General features: G+C 37.2%; 1 protein-coding gene across 1 annotated transcript in view; it reads left to right on the plus strand.

The window, feature by feature from the left end:
* The window catches only part of LOC126510928 (rap guanine nucleotide exchange factor 6-like), a 90,048-nt gene that overhangs the window by 49,300 nt on the left and 27,968 nt on the right, over window positions 1-12,780 (plus strand). Inside the window, exon 6 of the mRNA XM_050157667.1 lies at window positions 5,475-5,618. Within this exon, the coding sequence (XP_050013624.1) occupies window positions 5,475-5,618 (144 nt within the window). The remainder of the gene's footprint in view (window positions 1-5,474; window positions 5,619-12,780) is intronic.

Below are 12,780 nucleotides of genomic sequence, written 5' to 3' on the forward strand. Positions count from 1 at the left end.
CACCCCACCCCCAAGATCCCAATTTTCTCCCCGGCAATTTTATCTACTTCCCTTAGCCAAGAGGATAACTATATGTTTTTTCTTGGGTTCACCTTCTTATTTAGCTTCTTTAGGTTCACCAGGTATACACTCCATGACCTTTATTTATGGCTAGAAACCAATTATGAGTGAGTACATCCCATGTTCATCTTTTTGGGTCTGGGTTACCTCGCTCAGGATACATACTAAACCTTATTTTTCTTAACCCAGAATGAATCTACAGCTTCTCACTTCCTTTGGAAACAAAAACAAGATCTCTTCTTCAAAGTAACATTATCTTTTGACTTAAATCTTGAAGTCAAGGCATTTTCAAAATATATAGGTTGGATTAATCCAGCAGCTTTAATAATCAAATGTCTTTTAGCAGCTGTTGCTTCTTCATCAGCAGTCAAACAATTCAAAGACAACACAACATACAGTATCCAGATTCTCTGTTTATTTTTCATCTTTACATGGAAGCTAAGCCAGGGCATATGGGATCTAGGAGCACTAGTTTTTCTCCCAAACCCAGGTGGCTAGGTTTGGGTTCAGCTCCTAGAGCTCTGACCTTGGCTAAAAAGCCTCAGGCAAATGGCATTTTTGTGAATTCGTACCCCAACAAGTTGGGCTCCAAATGAAGCACGATTAATAAAAATTTCAAAGAAGGAAACTTTTGGTCATTTCTGTGAGGAACTTTCTAGATTAAGTTAATTGAGATTGGAAGGCAAACCTTAAATATGGACAGCACCAACCCAAGTCCTTGGGTCCAGGACCGACTAAGAGAAAAGGGGTTGAAAAGCAGCATCCATCACCCTTTTATGGCTTGGATACAATGTAGCAGCCCTCACTCTCCTGCCCTCCTCATTTCCTTGCTATTATGGACTGTGTTCTCAAGGTATGAGCCAAAACAAGGCCTTCCTTCCATCCTTAGGTTGGTCCTTTTCTGGTATGTTGTAGAAGCAACAAGGCAGGTAACTAATAAAGAACTAAATTTGAAATCAAGTTTAGGATTCTGTTTTCTGAGTGAGATATGAGACTATAATTTTAAAATCTTCACATTAAAGACTTTATGAGCTTTAATCTGTTTCCTTATTTCTGTATTTGGCTTCAGGTTTATTTTTACTTAGAAACGCTTTCATTTATATTTGTTGTTATCACCGATTAGCTTGGATTTGGTTTAATGATAATCATAGTTTCCCATTTATTTTGTTCTCATTGATTTTTGTTCTTTAGTAAATTAACTTTTTCACATTCTTTCTCCTATCCTGCTCCCTTAGAAATGGCATTTGGGCTTTTTTTTTTATGTTGTTTCCATCTAATTATAATTCCTTTTTAAAATCACCAGAAGCTGAGCTTGGCCGGGTGATGCACACCTCTACTCCCAGCACTCAGGAGACCCAAGGAAGAATATCAAGAGTTCAAAACCAGTTCAGGCTGTTTGTGAGATCTTGCCTCCAGAAACAGAAAAAGTCTCAACCTAAGTAGTCACAATTTTAAGACTTTAATATTGGAATCCAAGCAAAGAAAGAAATAGAGAAGAGGCCAAAGAGATACAACTAAAAGGACACATCCTTATGACCTACTTCCTCCAACTAGGCCCCACCCCCTCTAACTTTTACCACCTTCCAGTAATGTTGTCATGTTCTTATGCATCAGTCCATTGGATCAGAACACTCAAGATGTATTCAACATTGTCTCTAGAAGTACTCACCTACACATTTCAAGGAGGTCTTTTTTTTTTTAATTGATATTTATTGGGCTCTACAATTTTCTCTGCTCCCCTCCCCCGTTCAATCCTTCCCAAGGTCCCCATGACAAGGAGATCTTGTCTTTTTCTACTTTCTACTTCCCATGTAGATTAGATCTATGTAAGTCTTAGTATCTGCATTGTTGTCTAGGTTCTCTGGAATTGTGGTTTGTAGACTGGCTTTCTTTGCTTTATGTTTAAAAACCATCTATGAATGAGTACATGTGATAATTGTCTTTCTGTGTCTAGGTTACCTCACTCCAAATAATGTTTTCTAGCTCCATCCATTTTCCTACAAAATTCAAGCTGTCCTTATTTTTTTCTGCTGTGTAGTACTCCATTGTGTAAATGTATCACATTTTCCTTATCCATTCTTCGATCGAGGGGCATTTAGGTTGTTTCCAGGTTCTGGCTATGACAAACAAAGCTGCTGTGAACATAGTTGAGCACATGTCCTTGTGGCACGATTGAGCATCCTTTGGATACGTACTCAAAAGTGGTATTACTGGGTCTTGAGGAAGGTTGTTTCCTAACTTTCTGAGAAATCGCCACACTGACATCCAAAGGGATTGTACCAGTTTGCATTCCCACCAGCAATGCAGAAGCATTCCCTTTTCCCTACAACCTCTCCAGCATAAGTTGTCATCAGTGTTTTTGATCTTGGCCATTCTTACAGGTGTAAGATGGAATCTGAGTTGTTTTGATTTGCATTTCTCTGATGACTAAGGATGTTGAACATTTCCTTAAGTGTCTTTCAGCCATTTTAGATTCCTCTGTTGAGAGCTCTGTTTAGGTCTGTACTCCATTTTTTTATTGGATTATGTGATCTTTTGGTGTCCAGTTTCTTAAGTTCTTTGTGTCTTTGGGAGATCAGAACTCTCTGTCTGATGTGGGGGTAGTGAAGATCTTTTCCCATTCTGTAGGCTGTCGTTTTGTCTTATTGACCATGTCCTTTGCTTTACAGAAGCTTTCCAGTTTCAGGAGGTCCCATTTATTAATTGTTTCTTTCAGTGTCTGTGCTGCTGGGGTTATATTTAGGATGTGGTCTCCAGTGCCAGTGTATTCAAATGTACTTCCCACGTTCTCTTTTATAAGGTTCAGTGTGGCTGGCTTTATGTTGAGTTCTTTGATCCATTTGGACTTGAGTTTTGTGCATGGTGATAGATATGGGTCTATCTTCCTTTTTCTACATGTTGATATCCAGTTATGCCAGTACCACTTGTTAAATATGCTTTCTTTTTTTCATTTCATATTTTTTGCTTCTTTATCAAGGATTAGGTGCTCGAAGATATGTGGATTGATATCCGGGTCTTCTATTTGGTCTAGGAGGTCTCTTTTAATCCTCATGTGATTGCTTTTTTTCTCTTCTTTTTTGGGGGTTTTGTTTTTGTTTGTTTTTTGAAACAGGATTTTTTGTGTAACTACTCTGGCTGTTCTGGAACTCACTCTATAAACCAGAGATCCACCACCTGTCTCTGCCTCCCAGAGTGCTGGGATTAAAGACGTGTGCTACCACCTCCTGGCACCTGTCAGGTCAATCTAATCAGGTTGACAATCAGAATTAACCATCAGTCAGAAATTTAGTAGACCAACATGTTGGCAGGGAAGGAATAGGCTTTTGGGATTCTACATTTAAATACCTAGAAGAATAGCTTCTGAGCTCTGTCTTTCATGGTTGCTAGCATGTGGTGATAGAATGAGAAGGATGATGCATAGTAAGGAAGTCATTGCAGTAAAGTTACTTTGTAGAGGAGTATAAGTTATTTACAAAAGCATGGGTGGTCACACTAACATGATTCGTCCTCAATTTGAGCTTTTCGCCCCTGAATCAGAACAGAAATGTTAGATAGCATCTGTGAAAAATCCTTAGAAAATTGTACATGCTTCTAGAACTGTTACATGAGGTGATTTCCCAAAGGGGAAGGGGCCTGGTTATTTTTGTTTAAGATGAAATTCTGAAAGTATCTTGGGGTTATGTATGGTGGCTCATGCCCAAGCGAAGAATATTACAAGTTCAAGGCCAGCTGCAGATACAGAACAAGAGCCTGTGTTAAGAAAAATAAAACATTTTAGGAGAGATGGGGGTATATGTGACTTTGAATATCAGGAGTAAGAGTTTAAATTTATCCAGGCTCGGGAGATGTCTCTGGTAAAGAGTAGCTACTCTTTAAAGGACCCAATATAAGTTTCTGGCACCCACATGGCAGCTCAAAACAGTCTTAACTCCAGTTCCAGGACATACGATGCCTTCTTCTGGCTTATATGGACACCAGGCATATGTGTAGTGCACAGACATACATACATGGAGGCCAAATATCCATACACATAAAATTTTTTAAATTTGAATTGATATAGTAAACTCTAGCAGTTCATTATCAAATTAGGAGACCTAACACAATGATTTTTTCATGGTAGTTTATCTGACTATAGGATTAGATTTGAGAATTTCTCTAAAGCCGCAGGATCACAATTGATGTATTCTAAGGCTGAAGTGGTTAAAACTCCCATGTGGGATGGTACTAACAGTGTTGAGCAAAAGGACATTACGAGAGGAACATGGTCAGACAGAATTGACCTCCTGAGAAATGAGCTATGGAAGATGAGCATGGGAGCTGGAAATTGATTTCTAACTGAACTGTTTAATTCCGTGTTTAGAGCTTATTTTATGCTAGCATGACATTAGCAGGAAGAGGAGGAGTAGAAAAAAATCATTTCTGGAATATTAAGTTAGTATAATGTATAGTTTAGAACTTACCAGTATATATTCATAAAAAGATTTAAGTTTGGGGGCTGAAGAGAATGCTCTTTCAGAGGAATCATGTTCAGTTCCCAGCACACACATAGAGCAGCTCACAGCCTCACAGTCACCCCTAACTCCAGCTCCAGGGAATCGAGGCCTTCTTCTGGCCTGCTTAGGTGCCTGCACATCTGTGATTTGTCTCACACAGACTTCTAAACACAGATACACATAAATAAAAAATAAGTCTTTAAAAAATATTGTTGGTATTTTACAGTAATGATATACTGTGTGTTCAGATAGCAGTCTTGTATCTACATTACAGGTTTTGCAAATAGGTCCTGCCAGCTCAACTTGAAAGGTACCAGTCCTTGGGGGTTTCATTTTGTTTTTGTTTTTTTTTTTTTTTACCCAGATAGTGTTGTAGAGTGAAACATATATATGCACATCCATTTTAAGCCATCTACTTAACTGTTAATTAGCTTCTCTGTCATTTTTGAAAGTTGCCATCCTGACTCAGTTGTTTTGCATTAAAATGAACAAAGTATCTCTTCTCAAAGAATAAAAGTAGTTTTGTTTTGTTTTTCAGTAGTTCACTAAGATGAAAGCTATGATTGTTTGCTAAGTAAAATAAGTGCATAATCAGACAGTTTGTAATTAGACTAACATCCAAGTTATAATTATTGAATGTGTAGGTGTAGTTAGCAGCCTTCATTTCTGGTAAGAGTCTTTACTTAGCGGATATATGTTTATGTGCTCAAGACAGACAGTTTCCTGAAAGGAAACTGTGGTCTCTGGTTCTTTATAAAAACATGGTCTTTAATCTTTTTCAACTAGAACATTGCCTTGTGTAGACTGCACTTTCTTGGCAGAAGCAAATGAAGCTTCCTTATGAGCCTATTAAGACTTCATAGACTGTCAGTAAGATGGAAAAATTGGTTATTTAATCAGGAATGTGAACATGTATTTCAGGTAGAAAATTCCAAAGATAATGAAGACAGTATTTTACAAAGAGAAATTCCTGCCAGGCAGTCTCGACGAAGGTTTCGGAAAATTAACTGTAAAGGAGAGCGCCAAACCATAACTGATGGAGTGGATGTTAATAACTACCTTTCGGTGAGTATATTTCAGACTAATTCATGGATCCTTGATTTTCATTAAAATATCTTTTAGATGGTTCTTGATCTCCATGTGTGACAGTTAAGGATAAGATAAACATAACAATTTTTTAAAACAATTCTGTTTGACTGTTGGATTTATTAGAAATCTTATCTGGGTAATTTTGCTTTAGGTTTGTTTTACTTTAAATAATTAACCAAAATAAGTTTTTGCCATAGCTTCTTAGATACGCATGTGAATTTTCTTGCCTTTATAGTATCTGAGTAGGATGCATATAGAGTCTGAGAACTCAGGCAGTAGATTAGTGGGGAAACTTTTCCTAATGTTACAAAGATATACACAAGAAAATGGTGGCAGTTCTTCCCTTGGCCTACGGGGCTTTTAGTCACACATAAACCAGGCGCTAGTGTAGCACATGTGTTAAAGTTGCTTCTTCACATACACATACTTGAAAAGAAGCAGATGAAGCATTGAGCTTTGTAAAAACCAGAGAAAGGAAGCTGCTACTTTAGAAGTCTTTTGACTATTGTTGCAGATAACATCTTTTTAGACTGAGAGTTGGTTAAATTGAGAAATAATAATTTGAGGAAGAATAGATTCATGTACATTTTCAAGGGACAGCTCCATAATTATATGTTCCAAGGAGTCAGCATCACAGAATTTCAGAACTGTCTCACAGACAACAACTGTCTCACTTTGGTCTGTGTTTAAATGACAGTATTAGACTGCTGGGATAGTTGGTTGCAAAAAATTGAACAAGGGTCTGTTCTTTTGGTTGTCAGGACAGAAATGCTCTCGTTCTGTGGCAGGATAGAGGAAGATAGTCAGGGAAGTGGTTTCCTAGAACAAGAATGGATTTAAATCAGTTTTGAAGATTCTGTCACATTTGCCTAGTTTAATTAATCTGAGTATTAATTAATACTCAGATTAATTAATACTGTTGCTGAAAATAAACAATACTGGTCCCAGAATTTACAACCAATACCTTAGCATATTTTGTCTTTAACCATTCATTAGTGGGCACCCTCATAATGCCCCACAGTAAGCATGATTCATGCAGTGATTTCTTGTATCCCAAGGAATGGACTCCTCTCTTATACAGATTTTCTCATTCTCTTTTGCTTTAGACCGAATGTTGCTATGTAATCAGGGCTGGCTTTGAGTTGTGATACACCAAGTACTGAGATAACAGGGCACGAGCACCCAGTTGTTCTCAGCTCTTTGAGGCTTCCATACTCTCTTCCGTAATGATTCTTCTAATTACAGCTCACCTATAGAGGGTGCGAATGTCTTTTCCCTGGCAGCATTTTGTGTTTTGGGGTTTGTCTGTCCTTTTAACAGTTATTTCCTAGATGGCTATGATGATATCTCCTCATAATTTTGATTTGTTGAGCAATTATAATAGACATCTTAAGATTACATTTATTGATCATTGTATTTCTACCTTTTAAAAGGTGTTCTGATCGTTACCCATTTTTTTTCATGCCACCTCCATCTAACCATTTGCCCATTTTTTTCAATGGAATTACATGGGGCTTTTGTTACTGTTTGAGTTTCTTATTTATTATAGATATTAATCTTATGTCAAAAGAACAGTTGTAATTTTTCATATTCTTTTCACTTGATTGTTTTCATTATCATCTAGAAACTTTTAGTTGTTTGTTATTACTGTTCCTATTGGTGTTTTCTTGTTTGGCTTTTATTCAAACTTTGTCTATAGTCAACATTGAAATGTATCCTCTGAAATTTTTCTAGTAGTTTTGGAGATTCATATCTTTGGTCTCTTGTGCATGATTAGAGATACACATACCCATTTTCCTGGCAATCTTTATTAAAAGGCTCTCCTTTCTCCAGTGGTTTTAGTATCTTGTTGAGCATCTGTTGACTCTAGATGTATGATTTTTTTTCAGAATGTCATCGTCTCTTCTGTTGATCTTTGTATCTGTTCTTATGCTAGTATCAACATTTTCAGTTTACTGTTGTTTAGTGCTGTGTTTTGAAGTCAGGAACTGTGATACCTACAGTTTTCTTCTCGTTTTCTATATTATTTTTTGGTATTTGAGGTTGTCTTTGCTTCCAAAGAATTTTTTTCTCATTGTTGAGAGTGATCAATCCTGGTTTGATAGGGATTGCATCAAACTTGCAAGTTGCTTTGGGTGGTATGGGTATTAACAATACTAGTATATATATGTTCAACACACAAATACATGTTCCCATGGAAGCGGAAAAGTGATGTTGGATGCCCTCGAGCTGGGATGAGTCCTGGGAACTGCACTCTGGTGCTGTACAACAACAGTACACACTCCCAGCTAGTGAGCCACTCCTCTAGCCCCCCAACATTAGCAGTATTAATTCTCAGTATATGAACATAGGAAAAAAATTCATTTTAGAAGTCTGTGACTTCCCTTGTTAAATTCATTAGTAGGTTTGCTTTTGTAATTTTTTTAAGTGGATGGGGTTGAAACATTCTGTTTGCTCTTATGAATTGTACTGCTTTTGTAATATCTTTTTTCAGCAACTTCATGTGTGTGTGTGTGTGTGTGTGTGTGTGTGTGTGTGTGTGTGTACAGTACTGAGTCCTGATGTAGTATAGTAGCAAACACCTTTAATTCTTTTACTCAAAAGGAAGGGGAAGATAGATTTCTGTGGGTTCAAGGCCAACTTTGTCTATCTAGCAAGTTTCTGGCCTGCCAGCACTATTCTGTGAGACCTTGTACTAATTTTTCTAAAACTACCCATTTTTACATGAGTGTGTAGGTGCTCATGCACAGGGAGGCCAAAGAACCACCTCAGGTGTCATTCTTTTGGCACCATCCACCTTGTATTTAGTTGGTTTTCTTTCTTTTTTTTTCTTTTTTCATGAAAGAAGCTCTTACTGACTGGCCAGGGCCTATTGCTGCCTCCCACCACTACATTATAAGCATCCACACTATTTCTGGCATTTTTGGGTTTTTTTTTTTTTTTTAACATTAATGCTAGGGGCTAAACTCAGGCTCTGATGCTTACAAGGCAAGCACTTTACCAAGCTAACTCTCCAGCACCTGCATGATGTCTTATTTAAATTGTGAAAATTTTACCCAATTTATTTTTCAGTTCTCTTAATTTGCTGGAGTTTTTAGGGTTTTCTTTGTAGAGAATCAGATCATCTGTTATCCCTTTCTCTCTTCCCTATTTGTAATACTTTTATTACTACCTTTTAGTTTTCTTGACTAAAACTTCCATCAACTCTATAATAAATAAGCGGTAAAAGTGGGCATGGTCAGACATGGAGGACGCACTTTCAGCGTCCCCCTTTCAGCGTCCTGTTGGTGTGGGTCTATCCTGAAGCCTTTATTGTGTTGGTGTGTGAGCCTTCTCCATAACTGACCAGGCTTTTATCAAGAAGCAGTGTTGGGTTTTACCAAATTTACCAGGAGGACTAGAGGATGTTTATACTTTGTTCTACTGTAATATATTTTGTTTGCTTTCTTAGTTGCGTGTGTATGCACATATGTGTATACATGTGGAGGCCAGAAAACAAACTCTGATGCTGTTCCTCAGACCCTCTTAACTATCTTTTTTGAAGATAGGATCTCTTATTGGTTTGAAACTCACCAAGTAGGCAAGGCTGGCTTGGCTGGTCAGTAAACCTCAGCGATTATTCTGTCTCCACCTTCCCAGTGCTGGGATTGTGTGTTTGCTACTGTGAGTCTCACTATGTTTACCCCAGCCTGATTTCAGACTCACAGAGATCACAGTACTGGGATTAAAGGTGTGCACCACCAAACTTGGTTTGCTAATTCCCTCCCTTACTCCCTTTTATTAATAAATTTTTCATATTGAATTCAAGTTCTCCCCACTAAGCTACATCCTTGGCTTCTTTTTACTTAGTTTTTGAGGCAGTTTCACTATTCTGCTCTCCTCCCCTTTAGAAAAGTTTTGTCGATTTTGTATTTGAAGGAGAAAAGCAAACAAATGAACAAATATGACTTTGTTTGAATTTAATTCCCTAGATGTCCCTTATAAACCATGGGCAGCGATAAACTTCTGTTAATCTTAGTGCTCCTATAGTAAAATGGGAGGTAGAGCCTGGAAAATTCCCAGAAACTCACTAATTATCTAGCTTGGAGTACATAGTTGCAGTCATCTCCCTCCACACTTGATTGTATTATTATCTCCACTCTTTGCTGTTTCTTTTTGTTTTATTTATTTTGGTTTTGGTTTAGGTTTTCTTATATAAGTCATTGAGGTGCATCATTACATTATTTGATATTCTATTCTTTGCTGTAGGTATTTATTGATAAAAAATTTTAGTACTGCTTTTGTTATATTCTGTAAGTTTTGTTAAATTGTTTTCACTTGTTTTAAGGGGTTTTATTTTTTTTTTCCCCTTCAAATGCTCTAGTGCTGGCTCCATCTCTATTGTTTGATTCTATACAGTTGTATCAATTTCTAATTCTTAGTCTGTTTTCAGGTACAAGTGTCTCTGTATCTGCCTGCTTTTGGTTCTTCTTAACACGGGCTGCCTTGTCTAGCCTGTCACCTCATTCTGTGTGTGTCATTTCTGAAGGTCCCATACTGTTGGCTCGCTCGCTCGCTCGCTTTCTCTCTCTCTCTCTCTCTCTCTCCACACATACATACATACATATATATATATATGTCACCAATTGTATCTTTTAATTGAATTTATTTATACACAAGATTACTATTGACAAAGGCATATTCCTATCATTTATTAATTTTCTTCTCATTGTTTATTTGGGGCTGAGGATCTTGGACCCAGGCCAAACATATGCTAAGTGTGGTGTCTGATACTGAACATGCTCAGTCCTTCATCATTTTGATTATTCATTTCCTGTTGTTGATCTATATAGTTTACTGTATTTTACGGTTACATTGCTTTCTCATTCTTACACTTTACATTTCACTGATGGTGGTGATCTGTCTTGCACTCCTTGAGGGTGTCCCTGAGTATTTTTTATGAGGCTAGTCTTATGATGACTTCTTTTGCCTTAATTTCTTCAGAAGAGCTCTACTGAGACTAATATTCTCAAATGGCCGCTAATCTCTTTCAGTACTTGAAGTATGCCATGACATCATGGACTGGGCTGTAAAAATTCTGCTAAGAAATCTGTGTTGTCCTAATAAAGTGCCCTTTAGTGTTATGTGTTACTTTTTTGTTACTGTCTGTAGAATTCTTGTTTATTTGTTTGAACAAATATAAAATGGCATGATGAAGATATTTTCTGATCAGATCTGTTCAGAATCCTAAAGACCTTCCTTTGCTGGACATCCTTGTTTTCTACAATTTTAAACTTAAATATTTAAGGGATGGAGAGATGGCTTGAGTGCTTAAAAGCACTGTTTGCTCTTGCTCTTCCAGGGTTTCTATTATCCTCTTTTGGTCTCCCTTGACACCAGGCACACATGCAGTGCACAGGCGTGCAGATTGCACACAGGCATACTTCCAGACAAAACACACATACACACACATGCATCTTTTTAAAAATAACATTTTAAGCTTTTTTCTAACATTCTTTTGATTCATTTGATTTTTTTTTAATTTTGTTTTGTTTAATATAACATCTCACTGTGGTGCTCAGGCTTGTCTCAAACTGCTGGGCTTAAGAGATTTTCCTAGCTTGGCATTTCTAGTAGCTAGAACTATAAAAACATAACCACCAAGCTTAGCCCACAATGTTATTCTTCTTTGGTGCATAATACTCATTATAGCAATATATCATCTTTTATTCATTAAACTTTTAATACTTGGTCATTAAGCTTATTTCTAGTTTTTATTTGTTAAAATGATTTCCTATGAAATATCAATTTGGATATGTATTCCAGTATGTTTATTACTCCAGAAAAATTACAATATGTAGAACTGCCTAATCAAAGGATCCTTATGCCATTTCGCTCTCTTTGTATGGTGAGTTAAAGAGTACCTGCATGAGCACCACATATATATGGGTTGTTTGTATATCTTATCTCAATTTTAATGTTCTTTCCCCAGATTTTTGTTTATTTGTTTTGGGTGTCATATCATAAGACACAGAATCTGTATTTCCTCTTGAGGTCTGTGGTTCACACATGAGTCATTTGCTTTTAGCCTTCCTGTGTGCTGAAGAAAGTCACCTTTATATTTGTTGGTTTCATGAGTAGACTAGAACAAGCAATTGGTCCTTAGGATTTCCTCAGATGATAACATGCATTTTGGCATGTAGAAGCCTGGATGGCTGCTTGTGTTAGGTAGTTTCCCTACTATGTGCTGTCAGGAATTTTGTAAATCATGAGGAGAACTTAATTGATAACTGAGACAAGCCTGATGATTAACAGTGAGACTGGGTTAGAAAAGGATTTTACCAGAACTTACATACGTGATATCTTTAATCAATACATTTATTTCTTAGAAAGGATACACTTCAGGCAATTTAGAAAATGCTATATTGACACTTTTCATGAGAATGTGAACTAGTTCAACCTTGACAGAAATCAATATGACAGCTCCTCAAAACTCAGAGTAGGTCTGCCAAATGAGCCAGCTGCACTACTCTTAGCTATTGCCATGAAAAACTTTGTCAGTGTATCACAGAGATGAGGCACTTGAGCAACCATGCTCTGCTCGTTACAGCACTAGTAAAAATAGGTGCAAACCAGCTTAGTGTTTAACAGCAGAGAAATGGAGGAAGTGTGCTGTGTGTGCACAGTAGAATGAGAGCTAGACAGATGGCTCCACGGTAAAGTGCTTCCCTTGCAAATGTGAAACCTGAATTCCATCCTTTTAAACCCACCTTTTAAACGGCTAATGTGGTAGTCCAAGCGTGTAGCCCCAGCACCGAGGAGGTTGAAATAAGCAGATCCTGGTCTCCAGGACTCCTGGCCAGCCAGTCTATACCCTACTTAGCAAGTTCCAAGCCTGTGAAATATTTTCAAAACAGGTGGACAGCACCTAAGAACAATATCTGAGGTTATTTTCTAACTACCACATATATATGACACCACACACACACACACAAGAATAAAGTTATATTGTTTGCAGAAAACTGGTGCAACTGCAGAATTCATATTAATTAAGCAAATTAATCCAGTCACAAATACGTGTTTTATCTCATTTGTGTTTGTTAGATTTTATATAAAGCCACATAAATCTTGGTGTATGTATATGTGTGTTCACATATGT

The sequence above is a fragment of the Alexandromys fortis genome, unplaced genomic scaffold, assembly GCF_014885135.2.
Source record: "Alexandromys fortis isolate MF-2015 unplaced genomic scaffold, M_Fortis_MF-2015_v1.1 scaffold_103, whole genome shotgun sequence".
In the NCBI taxonomy this organism is placed as follows: domain Eukaryota; kingdom Metazoa; phylum Chordata; class Mammalia; order Rodentia; family Cricetidae; genus Alexandromys; species Alexandromys fortis.